The 17252-nt window shown below is 49.6% G+C and overlaps 1 protein-coding gene across 2 annotated transcripts in view; it reads right to left on the reverse strand.

Annotated features, from left to right (window-relative positions):
* ABCC1 (ATP binding cassette subfamily C member 1 (ABCC1 blood group)) overlaps window positions 1–17252 on the reverse strand; it is a 130503-nt gene that overhangs the window by 57905 nt on the left and 55346 nt on the right. For both annotated transcript variants that reach the window (XM_082669667.1, XM_082669666.1), the window contains exons 6-10: window positions 16803–16864; window positions 14665–14796; window positions 5019–5249; window positions 4168–4345; window positions 2711–2872 (exon numbers count right to left, since the gene is read on the reverse strand). In XM_082669667.1, the coding sequence (XP_082525793.1) occupies window positions 2711–2872; window positions 4168–4345; window positions 5019–5249; window positions 14665–14796; window positions 16803–16864 (765 nt within the window). The remainder of the gene's footprint in view (window positions 1–2710; window positions 2873–4167; window positions 4346–5018; window positions 5250–14664; window positions 14797–16802; window positions 16865–17252) is intronic.

Below are 17252 nucleotides of genomic sequence, written 5' to 3' on the forward strand. Positions count from 1 at the left end.
CTCGTTCAAAGGTCCTTGGCTGGCGCCAAGGTGCTTGGATTTTGGGAGGGTTCCCACCATTCTCAGAACTGGTAAGAGTGACTCACTGCGCCTAAGCTGTTTGCATGAACTCACTGCGCTGGTTTCTCCTGATTAACCCCTTTTCCCTCTGGGAGTCTGGAAGTTTGGTCTGTGCCAGGCAGAGGCTGCCGGTGTGACCAGCCCCCAATAAAAATCCCGGGGCACAGGGTCTCTCCTGAGCTTCCCTGGCTGGTACCATTTCACACGTGCTGTCACAATTGTCACAACTCGTTGCTGGGGAATTAAGTGCATCCTGTGTGACTCCAGGGGGAGAGGACTCCTGGAAGCTTGTCCTTGGTTCCCTCCGAATTTTGCTAATCTTGCTGTAGTAAATGATAGCTATGAGTCCTCCTAGCAAATCACGAACCTGGTGGGGTCTCGGGGACCCCTGACACAGGTAGATATGCCTGTATATCGTACCTCCACAGGGCCCTGGCACAGTGCTCCAGAAGCAAATGCAATGATTTTTTTCAGTAGCAAAATAGGAATATTCCCATGAGAGGGATAATCAAAATTATAAATCACACATCAGTTCAAGTCAAGTCTTGCCACCAAATAAGTTAAGAAAAACTTTCAATTTTCAGAGCTCTTTAATTTGAGGACTTGTAGATAAGATGCTGTAGACTGTTTTATTATCGCATTTGCAGATAAGGAAACTGCATCTCAGAAAGGTTAAGTGGTCATGACTGAGACAAGATACAGATCAACATTTTTCAACTTCCAAGTTACACAAATAAAAAGAGACAGCCTACGAAGTCCGTCCAGTGCACACTTGCTTAGCTGAGATGGATGGAACTAGAGGGTAAGCGTGTTAGTCCCTTCCAAGGAGTCACCCTCGGGGTCTCCAGTCCTAGTTACCAAAAATACGCTGCCACCGCTTGTTTCTGTGACGGATCTCTGCCCAGTGAAGATTAATCCACCTCTAAGCACGAAGGTGATTTCTACCAACAATCTAAAGCATTGGGAATCAATTCTGAGAGCAAATCATAGTAACTAAAAGATACCAAGCACGTCGCTGTACCATGTACTGTTCAGGGAACACTACCTGCGCTAATTTATTCAATTATCCCAACATCACTATGATGAGGTTCCCTTATTATTACCAGTCTACAGATGAGAACACCAAGGCTTAGAGACGTTAAGTAATAAGGTCTGGAAGAGGCAGGATCTGAACCCAGGCAGCCTGATTTCAGAGCCACGCTGTCCCCCATTATCTTATGTCATGTTCTTGATTGTCAAATAGAGAAACCCTGGTTTTGGTCTAAAGCAGCGGTTCCCAACCAGGGAGGACTATTCCCCCAGGGGACATGTGGCAACATCTGGAGACTGTCACAAGCGGTGGTGGGAGTGTGGGGGAGGGGAGGTGGGGTGTTATTGGGATCTAATGGAGAGAGGCCAGGGATGCGGCTAAACATCCTACAATGCACAGGACAGTCCTCAACAAGGAAGAATTATCCGGCCCCAGATATCAGTAACACATTCAGCGACTCTCATCTAAAAAAAAGCAATTTTGTAGTGGATCACAAATCAACCCTGAAGGCAATTCTAAAAGAAGTGTTCTATAGCAGCACTTTCTGGGGAAGCAGATGCCCCAAGACATCTGCTAGATGGAAGAAGTCCATGTAACTGAGAGGGAAAAAGAATCAGTGGAAGTTGCATTTGTCACAGCCTTGAAGTTTGGGTGGGATTCCAACAGTAGGGAGGAAACAGGAAAGGGAATTCCTGGTGGAAGGAAAGACACGTGCAAAGCCCCAAGAGTAGAACAGAATAAGGCACATATTAGGCTATAAGCATCTTTGCTTGTCATCTTTATATTTTGGGAACTGCCCTTCCCCGTGTGGAAGGGCTGTCAATCACACCTCCACCCCTTCCACAATGAGAGAGAGCATGTGACCCAGGGTGGCCCATCAGAGAACTCTGTCTATTTCACAGTGATTGGCTCAGGGATGTGAATAGGACTGTGCCGAGCCCATCAGAGTGCCCCCTGGGACCCGGCTGAGACAAAGAGGAATGCAAAAAGGAATCTCTTTTCTCTGGCACCACTATCTGTGAAGATGATATAAGCCCAACACTATGGAAGCCATTTGAAGAAATCCCACTGAGAATGAAGTCAACTCAGAGAAACACAAGGCTAAGAAATGATAAGAGCATGAGACTGAATTCTTACAGCACTGCTTGAACTCCTGGATCCATCCCTACCTGAAGCCAGACCCTGGACTTTTCAGTTACATGCACCCATAAAATTCCCTTTATTTGCTTATATTACTCTAAGATGCATTTCTATCCCCTGCAACCAAGAGACTCAACCAACATAACCTGGGACTTGTGAATAAATGAGTTTGGTTAGCATTTGGGAGGATACAGAGGGAGAAATACAATGTATGTCATAGGGTTGTTAACTACATACACTGTCAAGAAGAGACAAATGCAAATGAATACCATGCCACCCTAGAGAACATAACCCAACAACTGAAGAAAGGAATAAAATATCCAGGAACTGGCTGACAGGCCAGAAAATAAAATGTGAATGACGGCAAGAAATGCCAGCGAGCTACAGAGGTTCTTATCACTGACACCCACTCACTCGCCCCCAATGCCCACACATGGAGGCCCCTCCCCACGCGCCACGGGAATGACATCAAACACACACCAGCCACAGGAGGTAGAGGGCAAGGATGACTTGCAGAGGAGCTGACCAGATCATGTTAATGTACGTGGCCAGGTCCATGAACCTCTGGGCATCCACAGACATGAGGTTGACGATCTCCCCGACGGTGGACGATTTTCTGGCTGAATTGGTGATCACCAGGGCCTGGAGACAAAGGAGAGGGAAAGAGGGTGAGTGTGACAGGCGACGGCCCAGCGCCCTCCCTCCGGGCCCACGTGAAGGAAGGAGACAGCTCAACAGTCGAGAGGCCACTGCTCTTTTCTCCTCTCCTGGCGGCTTATCTGCCTTCCCAGCCCATGTGTCTCATCACAAAGTCCACTCTCTTATCGACAGCACTCACTGCCTCCCCATCCTGAGCTCTTCAGTATGGAAGGGACCTCAGAGGTCGCCTAAACCAGGGCTTCACACACTTGAGTGTGTACGCACCCCCAGGGAGTTTGTTATCGTAGGACTGGAATAGGGACTCTGCATTTCTAACAAGCCCCCAGGAGATGCTGACGCTGCTGGTCCCCAGGTCACCCTGAAGGACCAAGGTCTCAGCCAGGGTTTCTCATCCCTGGCATTACTGACATCTGAGGCTAATTCTTTGAGGGCCCGTCCTGTGCCTTTTAGGATGTTCGGCAGCATCCGGGGCCTCCACCCACTAGACGCCCCCACCCCCAGCTATGACCATCAAAAATGTCTCCACACATTGCCAAACATCCCCTGGAGGGACACACATTCATCCTGGCTCTCCACAGCTTCACGCTGTCACCTGGGGAGTTTTAGAAATACTGATGCCTGGGTCCCACCCTCGGAGATCATGACTTAGTTGGTTGGGGTGTAGCCTGGTCCTTGGAAGTTTCTGAGGCTCTCTGGGTGAGTCTAACTTGCAGGCAGGGCTGAGAGCCCACGATCAAGTCCATCCTTCCTGACTACCTGCTGAACAGTCTCTTCTTAACCCACGTGGCCCAGAGGCTAAGAAATGAAGGGACCGAGGAGGTAATCCAGGTCCTGTAAGGCTGTCCGTGCCCAGATACCTGCTGAGTATCTGTCACCCAAGGAACATACCATCTGCTCAGTTCAGATGGAGGGTTAGAACACACTCACACACAGACTGTTGGCAGCACAACACGGATTCAAACCTGGATCTCCCCAAATCAGGCGCCATCTAAGAAATTCAATTACCCGCAGCTGACCCCAGGGCCCTGGACATGCTGACCCCAGGGCCCCGGACATGCTGACCCCAGGGCCCCGGACATGCTGACCCCAGGGCCCTGGACACGCCGCAGGCTCGCCCTCGGGATCAGCTTTGCTAAGCCCTCAGGCCTGATGGTCGCTCCCTGCCGCCCGCGACCACTCAGGCCACCATCATGCCACTGCTCCAGAAGCTGGGCCTGAGAGGCGACCCGGCCGAGCCCCCAGGGGTTCCGCGGCAGCAGCGGGAGCCGCGGGCCCACCTTCCGGTACACAGCCCCGATGACGGCGGTCTTGATCCGCATGCCACTGACGAAGCAGATGTGGAAGTACTGGTGCAGCACGAGGGTCTGCAGGCAGGCGCTGACGAACAGCAGCGCCGTGTAGAAGTAGCCCTGCCAGTCTGGGGCCTTCCTGTCGTTCACGAAGCTGATGAGCAACCTGTGGGGCAGCAGGGACAGAGCCCCACGTCAAAGACCGCGAAATGCGTGCACGTGGGGACAGGTCCTCTGGCTTCCGCGGGTGACCTTCTCCTGAGCCAGGCAAGGCAGGCACTCTCAACGCCAGTGTTATGGACGGGAAGCCCAACCCACGTGGAGATGCCCATGCCGGGGTGGGGGTGGGGGGTAGTAATCACGGCAGGGCGCGCAGCCCCGGGCTTCTCGCATTGATTGCTCTGCCTCATCACCCAAAAGTGACCAAGTAGAGAGCACAAGGGGCGGAGGGAGGGAAAGAGAACGAACATGTGGCACCAAAGAGACAGACAGGAGCAGGGAGGGAGGGAGGTAAACAGAGATGACGTCCTTTCCGGGTTTAGGCTGCAGCTTTCATGCAATCTGACATTTCCCTGCTTTTGGTTTCCCAAGATAATCCTCTATCTTCCCCCTTTTGGCTTCAGGGGAGCCTGGTAAGGTTTCTGTTACTTGCAACCAACGTGGCCTTAATTAAGATGGTTGTATTAAAGCAAAGCATCAGGCAAAGCAGGTAAGGAGGTAGCGGCCTGGCCCCGTGCCCTCGGGAGCATGCCACGTGACCCTAAGGGAGGGTGAAGGGTTTCGCAAGTGGAAGGTCAAGGACGTGAAGAGCTGCCCGGCTGAGAGGGAAGAGGCCTTACTTTAAGATCTCTGGGCCGGTAAACATCATCAGGTCGTGCACAGCCTTGAACAAGAAGCTCATGAGGAAGTAGGGCCCAAAGGTCTTGTATAACACCTTGAACAGGGACGGGTTCCAATCCTTCTGGGGGGACTTGATGATCAAAGCCTCGGCCTCCTCGTTCACATCCACCTTGGAACTCCCTTTCGGCTTGGCGGGATCCTTGGAGGAGTACACGATCTTCACCGGCTGTCTGGAACACAAGGAGCAAGGAGCAGTTGTGGGGTCTGCCAGACACTCAGCCTACCGGCCAGGAGAAGGCCCCCCCAACAGGGAGGCCTAGCCAAAGAAAACCAGTCGCTGCAGAGAAGCAGCTTAGCACGGTGACTCTGACCACAGACTCAGGATCCTGGCCAGCTGTGTGACTTTAGGCAAGTGCCTTAACCTCTCTAGGCCTTAGTTTCCTCATCTGTACAATGGGGAAATAGTAGGACCTACCTCACCTATACATGACTTAATACAGGTAAAAGGCAGAAAAAAGTGCCAACCCCAAAATGACCTACAGATTCAGTGCAACCTCTATCAGAATCCTAGCTGGCTCTTTATAGAAATGGAGAAGCTAATCTTAAAATTCACATGGAAACTCAAGAGATCCAAAAGAGCCAAAACAATCCTGAAAAAGAAAAGCAAAGTTGGAGGATTCACATTTCCCGACTTCAGAACTTACTATGAAACAACCATAATCAAGACAGGCATGAGGATGAGCATATACAGAGATCAATGCAACAGAATTAAAAATCCAGAAATAAATCTGATTGATTTTGACGAGGTTGTCAAGGCCGTTCAATGGGAAAAGAATAGTTTTTTCAACAAATGGTGTTGGGAAACTAGATAGCTGCAGGCAAAAGAGTGAGTTGGACCCTTACTTCACACCATATACAAAAATTAACTCGAAATGGATGAAGGACCTAACATAGAGCTAAAACTATAAAATTCTTGGAAGGCAACAGAGGGGGCAAAACTTTAGGACCTTGGATTTAGCAATGGATTCTTAAATACGACCCCAAAAGCACAAGCAACAAAAGAAAAAATAAACTGAACTTCATCAAAAACTTTTGTGCTTCAAAAGACACCACCAACAAAGTGAAAAGACAACCCACAAAATGGGAGGAAATATTTGCAAATCAAAACTCTGATAAGGGACCTGTAACTAGAGCAAATAAAGAACTCTTACTAATCAATAAGAAAAAGACAACCCAACCATAAAAGGCGCAAAGAAGACATGCGAACGGGGTAAGCACATGTAATGTTGCTTAACATCTTAAGTCATCAGGGAAATGCAAATCAACACCAGGATGAGATACTGCTTCACACCCGCTAGGATGGTTATCATCAAAAAGTCAGATAACAACAAGGTCTGCAAGGATGTTGAGAGATCGGAACCCTCATACATGCCCCCGTGAAGTCCCCTCCCACTTGTAACAGGATATTGCAGAAATGATGGAGACAGAGTGTCATTCCCAAGATTAGGTTGCAGAAAACACTGTGGCTTCTTTCTTGCCCTCTCATGGATCATTCACTCTGGGCAAAGCCAACTGCCGGGTCAAGAGGACACTCCACCAGCCTCCTGGAGAAGCCCCCATGGTGAGACCTTGCCAACAGCCAGCACAGTCTTACCAACCATGTGCAATGTGGAAGCAGATCCACGGCCCCAGTCAAGGCTTCAGAGGACTGCAGCCATGACAGACCCTGAGCCAGAACTACCCAGCTAGACCCATCCCAGACCCCCGACCCAGAGACCCTGTGTGACATAGTAAATGTTCATTCTTATTTAAAGCTGCTACGTTTGGGAGTGACCTGTTATGTAGCAACACATACAGCTTCCCTCTCCCAAAATGCAGTCAAAGCAACCTCCTCAAAAGGCCAAACGTGGGCTCCATCCCTGAAATGTGCACCCAAGCTTCATCCCCATTGTCCACCCGACACAATCGTCCACTGCATGAGCTCACTGAACATCGTTTAATCACAGGGGATTCTTGCCTCTCCCATCTAAGCCACATCTGACCATCTGGACCAACTGAAACGCCCTCCTGGAGACCACAGCCTCCCAACCTGCCTTGGAGGAGACGCCCTCCTCCGTCCCCACTCCAAACCGTGGGCACTGGTCTGGGCTCTGTCAAGTCGGTATCCTTCCCCTCGATGCTCCTCACCCCAGGAAAGGACCAGAAACATGGGAATCATCCCTGAACCCTTCTCCTCCACGCTCCCAGCTCTAGTCAGGCACGTGTTGTGTCCATCCCACTCCCGGGATGTGTGCAGTCATCCATCCACGCTTTCCATCGCCACAGCCTCTGACCCATGCAAGTGACCATCGCCAGGGCCTCCTCCCCACTCCCCCCATTTCCTTCCACTCTCGGTCCCTAACAACCAAGTCCCTGCACAGCAGCCGGTGGGATCCTCCTAAAGTGCATCACCCCAACCTCAGCGCCACTGCTGGCCTCCCACTGCATCCAGAATAAAATCTAAAGTCTGGGTGAAGGTGTAGAATTTCCTACGGCTGCTGCAACAAATTAACACAAACTCAGTGGCTTGAAACAACACAAATTTAACATCTCATAGCTGTGGAGGTCAGAAATCTAAGGTGGCTCCATGTATCTTTGGGACCTGTCAGCTGTGGAAGTCTCCCTTCCTAGCCATGGAAGAGCACATTCTTGTTTATTGGAAAAGCTGTCACTATTTAACTGGTATCAGATTCTGACTGGCACAAGTAACATTCTTCACTTCAAAAACCTGGAGGGTACTGGGTTATTGGGCAAACATCTAACTACTGTTCAAATGTTTCTAGGAAGCTGAACTAATTGTTCCAATGGATGATGGAAAATATAACAAAATATCAAGATATCTAAAGCAATATGGACGAAGTCTTATTTAGCATCCTGTAGTACACTGCCAACTGTCATTTTATTTTATTTATTTATTTATTTATTTTGCGGTACGCAGGCCTCCCACCACTGCGGCCTCTCCCGTTGCGGAGCACAGGCTCCAGACGCGCAGGCTCAGCGGTCACGGCTCACAGGCCCAGCCACTCTGCGGCACATGGGATCCTCCTGGACCGGGGCACGAACCCGCGTCCCCTGCATCGGCAGGCGGACTCTCAACCACTGCGCCACCAGGGGAGCCCCACCAACTGTCATTTTAAATCTCAAGTACGGTATTTAAATGGAGAATAAAGGAGTGCTTCCTTGCTATATAAATAAAATGCTTGATTTGTACAGATTAAAAGAAAAAAGAAATCTAAGGTGGGCCTGCAGGCTCCATGGGAGAATCTGTTTTCTCCTTTTCCAGCTTCTAGAAGATGCTTACAGGTACTTCCCTGGTAGCGCAATGGTTAAGAATCCGCCTGCCAATGCATGGGACATGGGTTCAGTCCCTGGTCCGGGAAGATCTCACATGCCACAGAGCAACTAAGCCCGTGCACCACAACTACTGAGCCTGTGCTCTAGAGCCCGCGAGCCACAACTACTGAGCCCGCACACCACAACTACTGAGCCCATGTGCTGCAACTACTAGCCCGCATGCTGCAACTACTTAAGCCTGTGCGTCTAGAGCCCATGCTCCACAACAAGAGAATCCACCACAACGAGAAACCCGTGCACTGCAACAAAGAGTAGCCCCCCCTCACCAAAACTAGAGAAAGCCCGCGCAGCAACAAAGACCCAACGCAGCCAAAAAAAAAAAAAAAAAAAAACCAGCCCACACACCTGGGCACGTGGCCCCTGCCTCCACCTTCCAAGCCAGCCGCTCAGCATCTTCTCTCTCTCACCTCCTCCTTATAAGGACCCTTGTGATTATGACATCAGGCCCACCCCAATAACCCAGAAGAGTCTCCCATCTCAAAATCCTGAACTGAATCCCATCTGCAAAGTCCCTTTGCCATGTAACATATTCACAGGTTCTGGGGATCAGGATGTGGCCATCTTTTTTTTGGGGGGGGGGGGTCATTCCACCAACCACAGAGGATTATTTCTATTTTTCGTGTTGTCAGTGTCACTGCGTAAACTCTTTCCCTGCTCACTTTACTGACTTCCCCTGAAGCTGGGATTCTGGCGGGGATTTTTAGTATGATTTCATTCAGCACACACATGCCCTCTTGGAAAGGAGGACAAGAAGGCAGGACCGGGGGGCAGGGAGTGGCTGAGTCGTTCCCCCCTCCGCATTCATTTTCTGCACCACGTCCTAAGCTGGGCCCTGGCCCTGGGCCTGGGCCTGCCTGGGCTGCCACTGACCCAGGCTGTTTTCTGTGGCCAGGAGATGGGCGGCCAAAGGGCCAGGGAGAAGGTCTCAGGAGGGCAGAGAGGAGGAAGGCTCAGGCCTGGGGGGAAGGGGTCTAGAGAAGTGGAAGGGACCAGCTACGGCCGGGTCAGGAGAGAAAAAATACCCAGTGAACAAGAGCCCTCCAAGGGAAGCTGGCGCTCCTGGAGGGTGAGGAAGAAAGCAGGGCACCTGAATGGTCTGGCTGGGAAAGAAAGGAAAGTTGGAGAGGGAAGGTCTGAGTCAGAAGAAAACTGCTCAGGACAGGGGAACAGGAAGGGGTGGGGAAGCTGGAGGCTGGGAAGAAAAAGGAACTTGCTCACCCAGGGGATTTCGATATGGGCAAAGGTGCCCATTGCTCTCTCCTCCACGAATGCCCTGCTCTGGGCCGGGCCCTGGGGAGAGCCCCACCATCGAGCAGCCCCGTGAGAGAAACAGATCAGCCGTGTGAGGGGGGCTATCATGGGGGCTTCCTGGAGAGGGCGACATCAAGGCTGAGACCTGCATGATGAGGGATCGAGTCCACTTGGGGAGGGAAAGGGTGCTCTAGGCAGGGGAAACAGGATGAGCAAGGCCTGGAACGAAGGGATTTTGAAAAGAGGTGAGGCAGCCCTTCCAAGAACCCCAAGTAACCAGAGCAGGGCTGAGAGAGCAGACTGGGAGGTGCGTGAACCAACCAAAGGGCCAAGAGGAGCTACTGCAGGCTTTGTTTGTCATTTGTTAAACAAATAAGATCTCTAATGTTGAGGCAAAGGCAAAAACCTCAAACTTATAAAGATCACAGCTCAATTAAAACTAAAATTTCTGGATGTACTCTGAGCACTGTCTTTGATCCATGATACCCCGTATAATACGGAAGGGCAGATTTGACCTACAATTGCAGAGAATGGACTTTACACCCTTAACGCACATTTTCATTCTCCTCAGAGCTCACAATATACGGGATAACAGTTTTGGAAACCACAGATGGGCATGGCAGTCACCTCCCCGCTCCCACCCCTCCAGTCCCGCAAGGAAAGTATAGCCCTGACAGGATTTTGACTGTGTTGGGCACAAATACAAACGACTCAAGATCATTCTTTCCCTTTTTGTTGTTGTCGTAGAGTGCTTTTTGTTTCTCAAAAACAGGCTGTCAAAAAAAAAAAAAAAAACAGGCTGTCAAGGGGGTTTCTCACCCTCTGATGTCACAATGACTGGGCCAGAAACCAGACCCTCTTTGAGTACAGGACCATCCCAAAGGAACAAGACCCTACCAGGCATCCATGTAGGTGAAGAGCCTACTAAAATCACCTAAGTCTATGGGGGGTTTTGTTTGTTTATTTGTTTGTTTTTGCCACCACCGACGAGAGCTTGTGGGATCTTAGTTCCCCCACCAGGGATCGAACTCGCGCCCCCTGCAGTGGAAGCACAGAGTCTTAACAACTGAACTTAACAACTAACAACTGGAAGTCCCCAAATCACCTAAATCTACACTCTTAACTCCAGCTTTGGCATAAATCCATACACAGAGTGTTTTGTTTTTTTTTTGCAAGTTTAAATATACCTCGATTTTTTTCAGAAATGCAGTCAGTGTGCAAATTAAGTTCTGTTCAGAAATTTGGCAAGCATGAATCACCACTTTGCAAAACCCTGTCCGTGAGGGTGATGATGGTTCTGATCTCCACAACCGCAAGACTGGGTTGGTCAGGATTTGCTGCTGCCACAGAGAAGGCTCCACTTACGAGCACTCAGCGATTCTTCATTCTCTATTCTAGCATGTGCCTGAGCGTTTACACACAGACATACATGGATGACGTTTTATTACAAATCCCTTGCCTTTTAGTTCTCTGTTAAAGTTGAGCAAGAACACTTTGTTGATTTTTAAAGTAAGATACATGAGTGGGTTATTTTTATATATTTCATTAAAGTACATTTAAGGAGGTGTTAACAATATCTTTATTACTCAAGGGGGTAATGGGTCTGAAAGGCTGGGAACCATAGCTTAACACCTGTATTTTGGAGCATTTTGTTTTCTTTGTTTTTGTTTGTTATTTGCTGCTTGCACTCCTTTATGAAATAGACACAATTAAGTAAAATGGTCGCCCTTCCTTTAAACACTACTGCTTTTTTATATATTGCTTTATTGGAGTATAACTGAGGTAAAATCAAGTTCACACATTTGAAGTGTACAATGTGATGAGTTCTGACATATTTACACACCTGTCAGACCATCAGGGAAACCAAGATAATGAACAGGCCCATCACCCCCAAAGAGCTCTCCTCTCTGAAATTTCTCCTCCCATCTCACTACCTCCCCCTACCTCAGGCAACCACTGATCTGATTTCCATCACTACAGACTTGCTTTCATTTTCTGGAACTGTATATAAATGGAATCACCTAGTATGTACTGTTGCCTGGCTTCGTTCACTCAGCGTAATTATTTAAAGATTTTCATGTGGCTGAGTGTACCAATAGTTCATTCTGTTGTTTTGCTCAGAAGTGTTCCCTTGCGTGGATACACTGTGATTTGCACATCTATTCACTTGTTAATGGTTGTCTGGGTTACTTCCAGCCTTGGCCATCACACATAAAGCTGCTATGAACATCCCTGTACAAGTTTATGAACATATGTCTTCAGTTCTCTTGGGTGTACACCTAGCAGTAGAATGGTTGGGTGGTATCATAACTATTTAACTTTTAAAAAAAACTGCCCAGGTCTTTTCCAGAGCCGCCAAACCATTTTATAGTCATTCCATCAGGAACCACAGTCCTAAATGGCCTTAACCTATGCGAGGCCATAAGTCGAGAAATTTCTACTCCATTTTGTTAAACTCAAAATCATCTAATGAAAACCAGTGAGGCACTGGATTTTAAAACCCAAAGGTCAGGGGAGCAGGGGAAGCAGCTCAGACCTGACTCCTGAGAGGAGCCACTCAGGGGTGAGGAGAAGAACTGGGGGCGGGGTGGGGGGGGAGGTTGAGACCGAAGGCCAAGAAGCCAAGGCAGCCCTGCCCAGGCCGCAGTCACCTGCTCCCCGGGAGCCCTGGGGCACCCAGCAGCCCAGAGCACAGGACTCTCCCCTCCCCACCCATGCCCACAGGGGTCACAGGGCCGGATGTGGCTCACGCCTCTGGGAACAGAGCCACTGACCCATCTGCCCCTATTCTTGCCCCACAAACCACCTTCCCCAGCACAGCCTAACTGGTTGATATAAAACAGAACTCCAGGCATGCCGTTGCCCTGTGTAAAACCCAGCGGTCTTCTCACCGCATTTGGGATCAACCCCTAAGCCAGTACCATAGCCTATGGGATCCCTGCAAACACTTCTCCTACTTTATCTCCTCCTGTTCTCCCCACCTCTCACTCCACTCAAGCCATATGGGGCCCCTTGCTGCTCCATAAGAATGCCACACTCACCTCTACCTCAGGACCTTTGCACTAGCTGTTCCCGTGAAACGGAAAGCCCTTTCCCCACATTTGCACGCGGCTTACTCCCTCCTTTGACACGAATCTCTGTTCAGAGAGGCCATCCCTGACCACCAAACCTGCATCACCTCCCACAGTCACTCTCACCCTCATTTCCCTATTTAACCTCATCATCACACTAAGGCTCTTCAAAGTTTCTCAACAGTGTGTGTTTGACTCCCAACTCCCTGTGTCCCACACGGAATGTAAGTAGCACCAAACAAGGAGCCTGTCTATCTTGTTCCACTCTCTGAACCCCCAGGGCCTAAACTGCACTCAGCATATCAGCAGTAATCAACTGCATCTGCTGAACGAACCAACGAACGGCCAGGCCCATGATGAAGCTTCATGCTGTACAGCCAGTCCTCTTCCCACGAAGCCTCACTGCCAGCCCCTCCTACAACATCTGCAGCAACCGGCTCACTGGGTGAGCCCCACGGGACAGCACGGTGGGCATCCCCTGCCACCCAACGTGGGAAGGAGACGGAGCCAAGCAGTCAGCGAGGCTCGGGTAACTCAAGCTGAGGACGCAGCCTTCTCATCAGGAAGGAGGCTGCAGGCCAGGCCGGAGGAAACCAGAGACCCCACTTCTGCCTGAGAACCTCCAACTGGGTCACAGACATGGGACCCTGCCAGAGCCGTGTGTGCACAGAGCACCGGCCATCTCCTCACAACGCCCAACCACAGAGGCTCAAGCTCAATCCACCTCCCAAGGGACAACTTCTCCTCCGTCCGTGGCCACCTCGAACGGGCCACGGCACAGCCTCTCAAGTCCTCTGCTGATGTCCTGGTGGCCAGCACAGATGGCCCACATTCCCATCCACAGCCTCGGCCTGAGTGAAGACCTGGAACTGCTGCAGTGGGTGAGGAATCAGACCTAGAGCCTGGGCCTCTCTCCTGGGAGGCCAGCTGCTCTGCGGGGCCACACACCAGGCTGGGCTCTCGTCAGCCAGCTCTCTGAGGTGGACAACAGGCCCAACCCCGTAACGACAACAGAAGTAATGACGCCGTCCCCTGCCACCAAATCCCTCGTGATTCCTCTTCCGGCCCCTCTGGACGCAGGATGCGTCTTATGTCAACGTCATGTCCTGGTTTAATCGGCAGCCATTTCTTTTTCTCACTGGTGCATAAAATAATGATGCATCGCACAACTGATGACGTCCTAGATTTGATGAAATAAGGTATGTGCTGGGGAGGCCCTGGCCTGATTCCCCAAATAACCCGATGACAGAGGTCGGGGTTGGCATGCAGCTCTCATCGGCGAGAGTCTGAAATCCTGGACACCGAGAGTGAACCCTGATGTAAACCACAGATTCGGGGTGACAATGCTGTGTCAATGTGGGCTCACGGGTTGTCACTAATGTGCCCCTCTGATGGGGGATGCTGACAGCAGGGGAGAGGTACACCTGTCTCTGCACCTTCTGCTCAGAACTGCTGTGAACCTAAAACTGCTCCAAAAAATAAAGGCTGTTGGAAAAAAAAAATCCAGTACAGCCCAAATCACTGTCAAATGGGGGTTCTTAGGCTGAACACCTCAAGAAGTAGTTGATGTGGCGTGTTGAACCAAAACATTTAAAACAGCAAGAACGTTCAGGATGCCAGATGCTCGGAGAGAAGCAGGGAAAATGAGACTGACGCAGGAAGGGCAGCGTCACACAGCCAGGTACACGCGCGCCAAGGTCACGGCAAACAAAATGGTTCTCCCACTTGACATCTTTCTCTCTTCTTTCCTACCCAAATTGTCTTAGCTACACGTCAGACTCTACCCCATTCTGCAGATGAGCAAACCATGGCTCGGAGGAGGGAAGCAGCCCTCCCAGGGCCATGAAGCTAGCAAGAGGTGGAAGGATGGAGCTATGGGGTCGCCCCAGTGAGTGCCCAGCTTCCCCGGGGCAGGATGCTTGGCACTTACTTTCTGGACTTTGCACATTCCTTCTTCCAGTTCTTTACCAAAACGGGCACAACTTGTTCTGACGTGTCCTCCTTATTCAGGGACCAGAGGTCAGTGCTCTCCAGGGGTTGGCGGTAGCCCTGGACCATCATCCTGTGGCCGAAACACAAGGCGCGAGGCGATGAGAGTCAGAAGGAAGAGGACGACGACGACCCTCCCTGCCACCACGGCCATGCGACCGAAGGCAGCCGCAACTCAGGAATATCTCAATAAGGAATAATGGACATGTGGGCACATTAAATCATTATTGCTAATTTTACTGTTAGGTCACCCAGGAAAAATAGCCTCATTTTTAGAGATACATACAGAATATTTAGGAGGAATAGCAGGATGGCTCTAATTTACTTAAAAAAAATTTTTTTAAGGCGAATATGACAAAGCATTAACCATCGTTAAATCAGGTGATGAGTTTATTGAGGTTTATTAAACTAGTCTTTCCGGTTTGAATACTTTCATGATAAAAAGCAAACCTAATATTTTAACTTGTTATTTTGAAACATTTCAAACTCAGAGAAAAATCACAGGAATCTTACAAAGAATTCCTGTCTACCCTTCACCTAGTTCACGACTGTTAACATTTTAAGTGTGCTGTATCTGCCTCTGTCTCTAGATACATACATATGCAAACACATACAGGCAGAGCTCAGAGATGCTGTGGGTTCGGTCCCAGACCACCGTGATAAAGTGAATATTGCAATAAAGCAGGTCACAGGAATTTTTTGGTTTCCCATATTAAAGTTATGTTTACACTATCCTATAATCTATTAAATGTGCAATAGCATTATGTCTAAAAAAAACAACAGAGCTTAACTTAAAAATACTTTATTGCTAAAAAATGCTAAGCATCATCTGCACCCTCAGCGAATCCTAGTAATAACATCAAAGGTCATGGATCACAGATCACCATAATAAATATAATAATAATGAAAAAGTTTGAAGGATTGTGAGAATTACCAAAATGTGACACAGAGACACAAAGTGAGTGAATGCTGTTCCCAAAATGACGCCAACAGACTCGCTTGATGCAGGGTTGCCACCAACCTTCAATTTGTAAAAGAACAGTGTCTGCGAAGCGTAATAAAATGAAGTATTTCAGGGCTTCCCTGGTGGCGCAGTGGTTGAGAGTCCGCCTGCCGACGCAGGGGACATGGGTTTGTGCCCCGGTCCGGGAAGATCCCACATGCCACAGAGCGGCTAGGCCCGTGAGCCATGGCCACTAAGCCTGCGCGTCCGGAGCCTGTGCTCAGCAGCGGGAGAGGCCACAGCAGTGAGAGGCCCGCGTACCGCAAAAAAAAAAAAAAAAAAAATGAAGTATTTCTTTTTTCTGAACCATTTCATAGTAGGTTGCAGACTCTACACATCTTTACCCCTAAATATCAGTGTGCATCCCCCTAAGAGAAAGGACGTGCTCTGATATAACCAGAGTACAATGACCAAAATCAGAAATACGAGCCTGGCTGGCGTGACCTACAGTCCATATTCAAATTACACTGTCCTAGCGCTGTTCTTTAACAGCAACTGAAAAATAGTTAAGTAAGACAAATATTAAATGGAAAAAAAACCCCACAATGTTTGTAAAAAGTTTATAAAGACAAGGAAAAATGCTTGGGGGTTGGGGGAAGGATTTTAATAATCCCCAGTAGGATGCTGACAATGTAAAGAAAAAAATGTGCAAATAAAAGGAGGGCGAGAAGGGGGTGTATTGAGCTGTGGACGGCGGCTGCCTCTGGTGCTCTGTTGCTATTGGTCCACACTCTTAGCCACTTTTCCTACGGTGCACGGGCATTATTTTTCTCATGGGGGGAAACAATGCCAACAACAATAATTACACCTAATGCAAACAAACAGCCAAATTCAAAGCTGAGCCAAGAGCGTGCAGCTTCTTGCCCAGGCCAAGCCGTCCACAGAGGTGCAAGCTGTTTAGGTTTATGCATTTATCACATGAACGTGGGGTCAGGGTGAGTGTCTCTGAGACCCCGGCCGAGGGGAGGCACACTCAGGACACAGCCCCATCGGAAAGGGCAAGGGAGGAAGAGCAGGGGCCCTAGTGGCACACTCATGGCCCAGCAGCCGCCCGAGGTTTGGGGACCAGGACTTACCCTGTGATCCACCAGAAGGTGATCCTGGAAAGGAAGGAGGCGCTGGATTCTGGGCAAGGATTCTAGTGGAAAGAAAGCACAGGGTGGGGAATGAATGAATGAATGGTTAAACTTCTCATCTACGCCAGCTCTAGGCAGGGAGCAGCCAGCTGACTGCTATTCCTCCCAGTGGACCAGCGGCCACTCTCACGCCACTGATTTTCACCCTGAAAGGGCTTCCCTCCTGAGCACCAGTGGCCTGGAAAGAAACACCTGGCAGCTCCTCCAGTTTTACCCGGTAACTGTTTCCTGAGTGTCTGCTATGTGTAAAAACGGTACAATGCGTCCCATACCTGCCTTATCTTATATCCCCACAGCAACCCAACAAACACGGCCCTACTGTTGTCCCTGCTTTAGTTCATGCATTTGTCCATTCAACAAATATTTATTGAGCATCTACAATGTGCCAGG

The sequence above is a fragment of the Grampus griseus genome (assembly GCF_964374135.1).
Source record: "Grampus griseus genome assembly, chromosome: 14".
Taxonomy (NCBI): domain Eukaryota; kingdom Metazoa; phylum Chordata; class Mammalia; order Artiodactyla; family Delphinidae; genus Grampus; species Grampus griseus.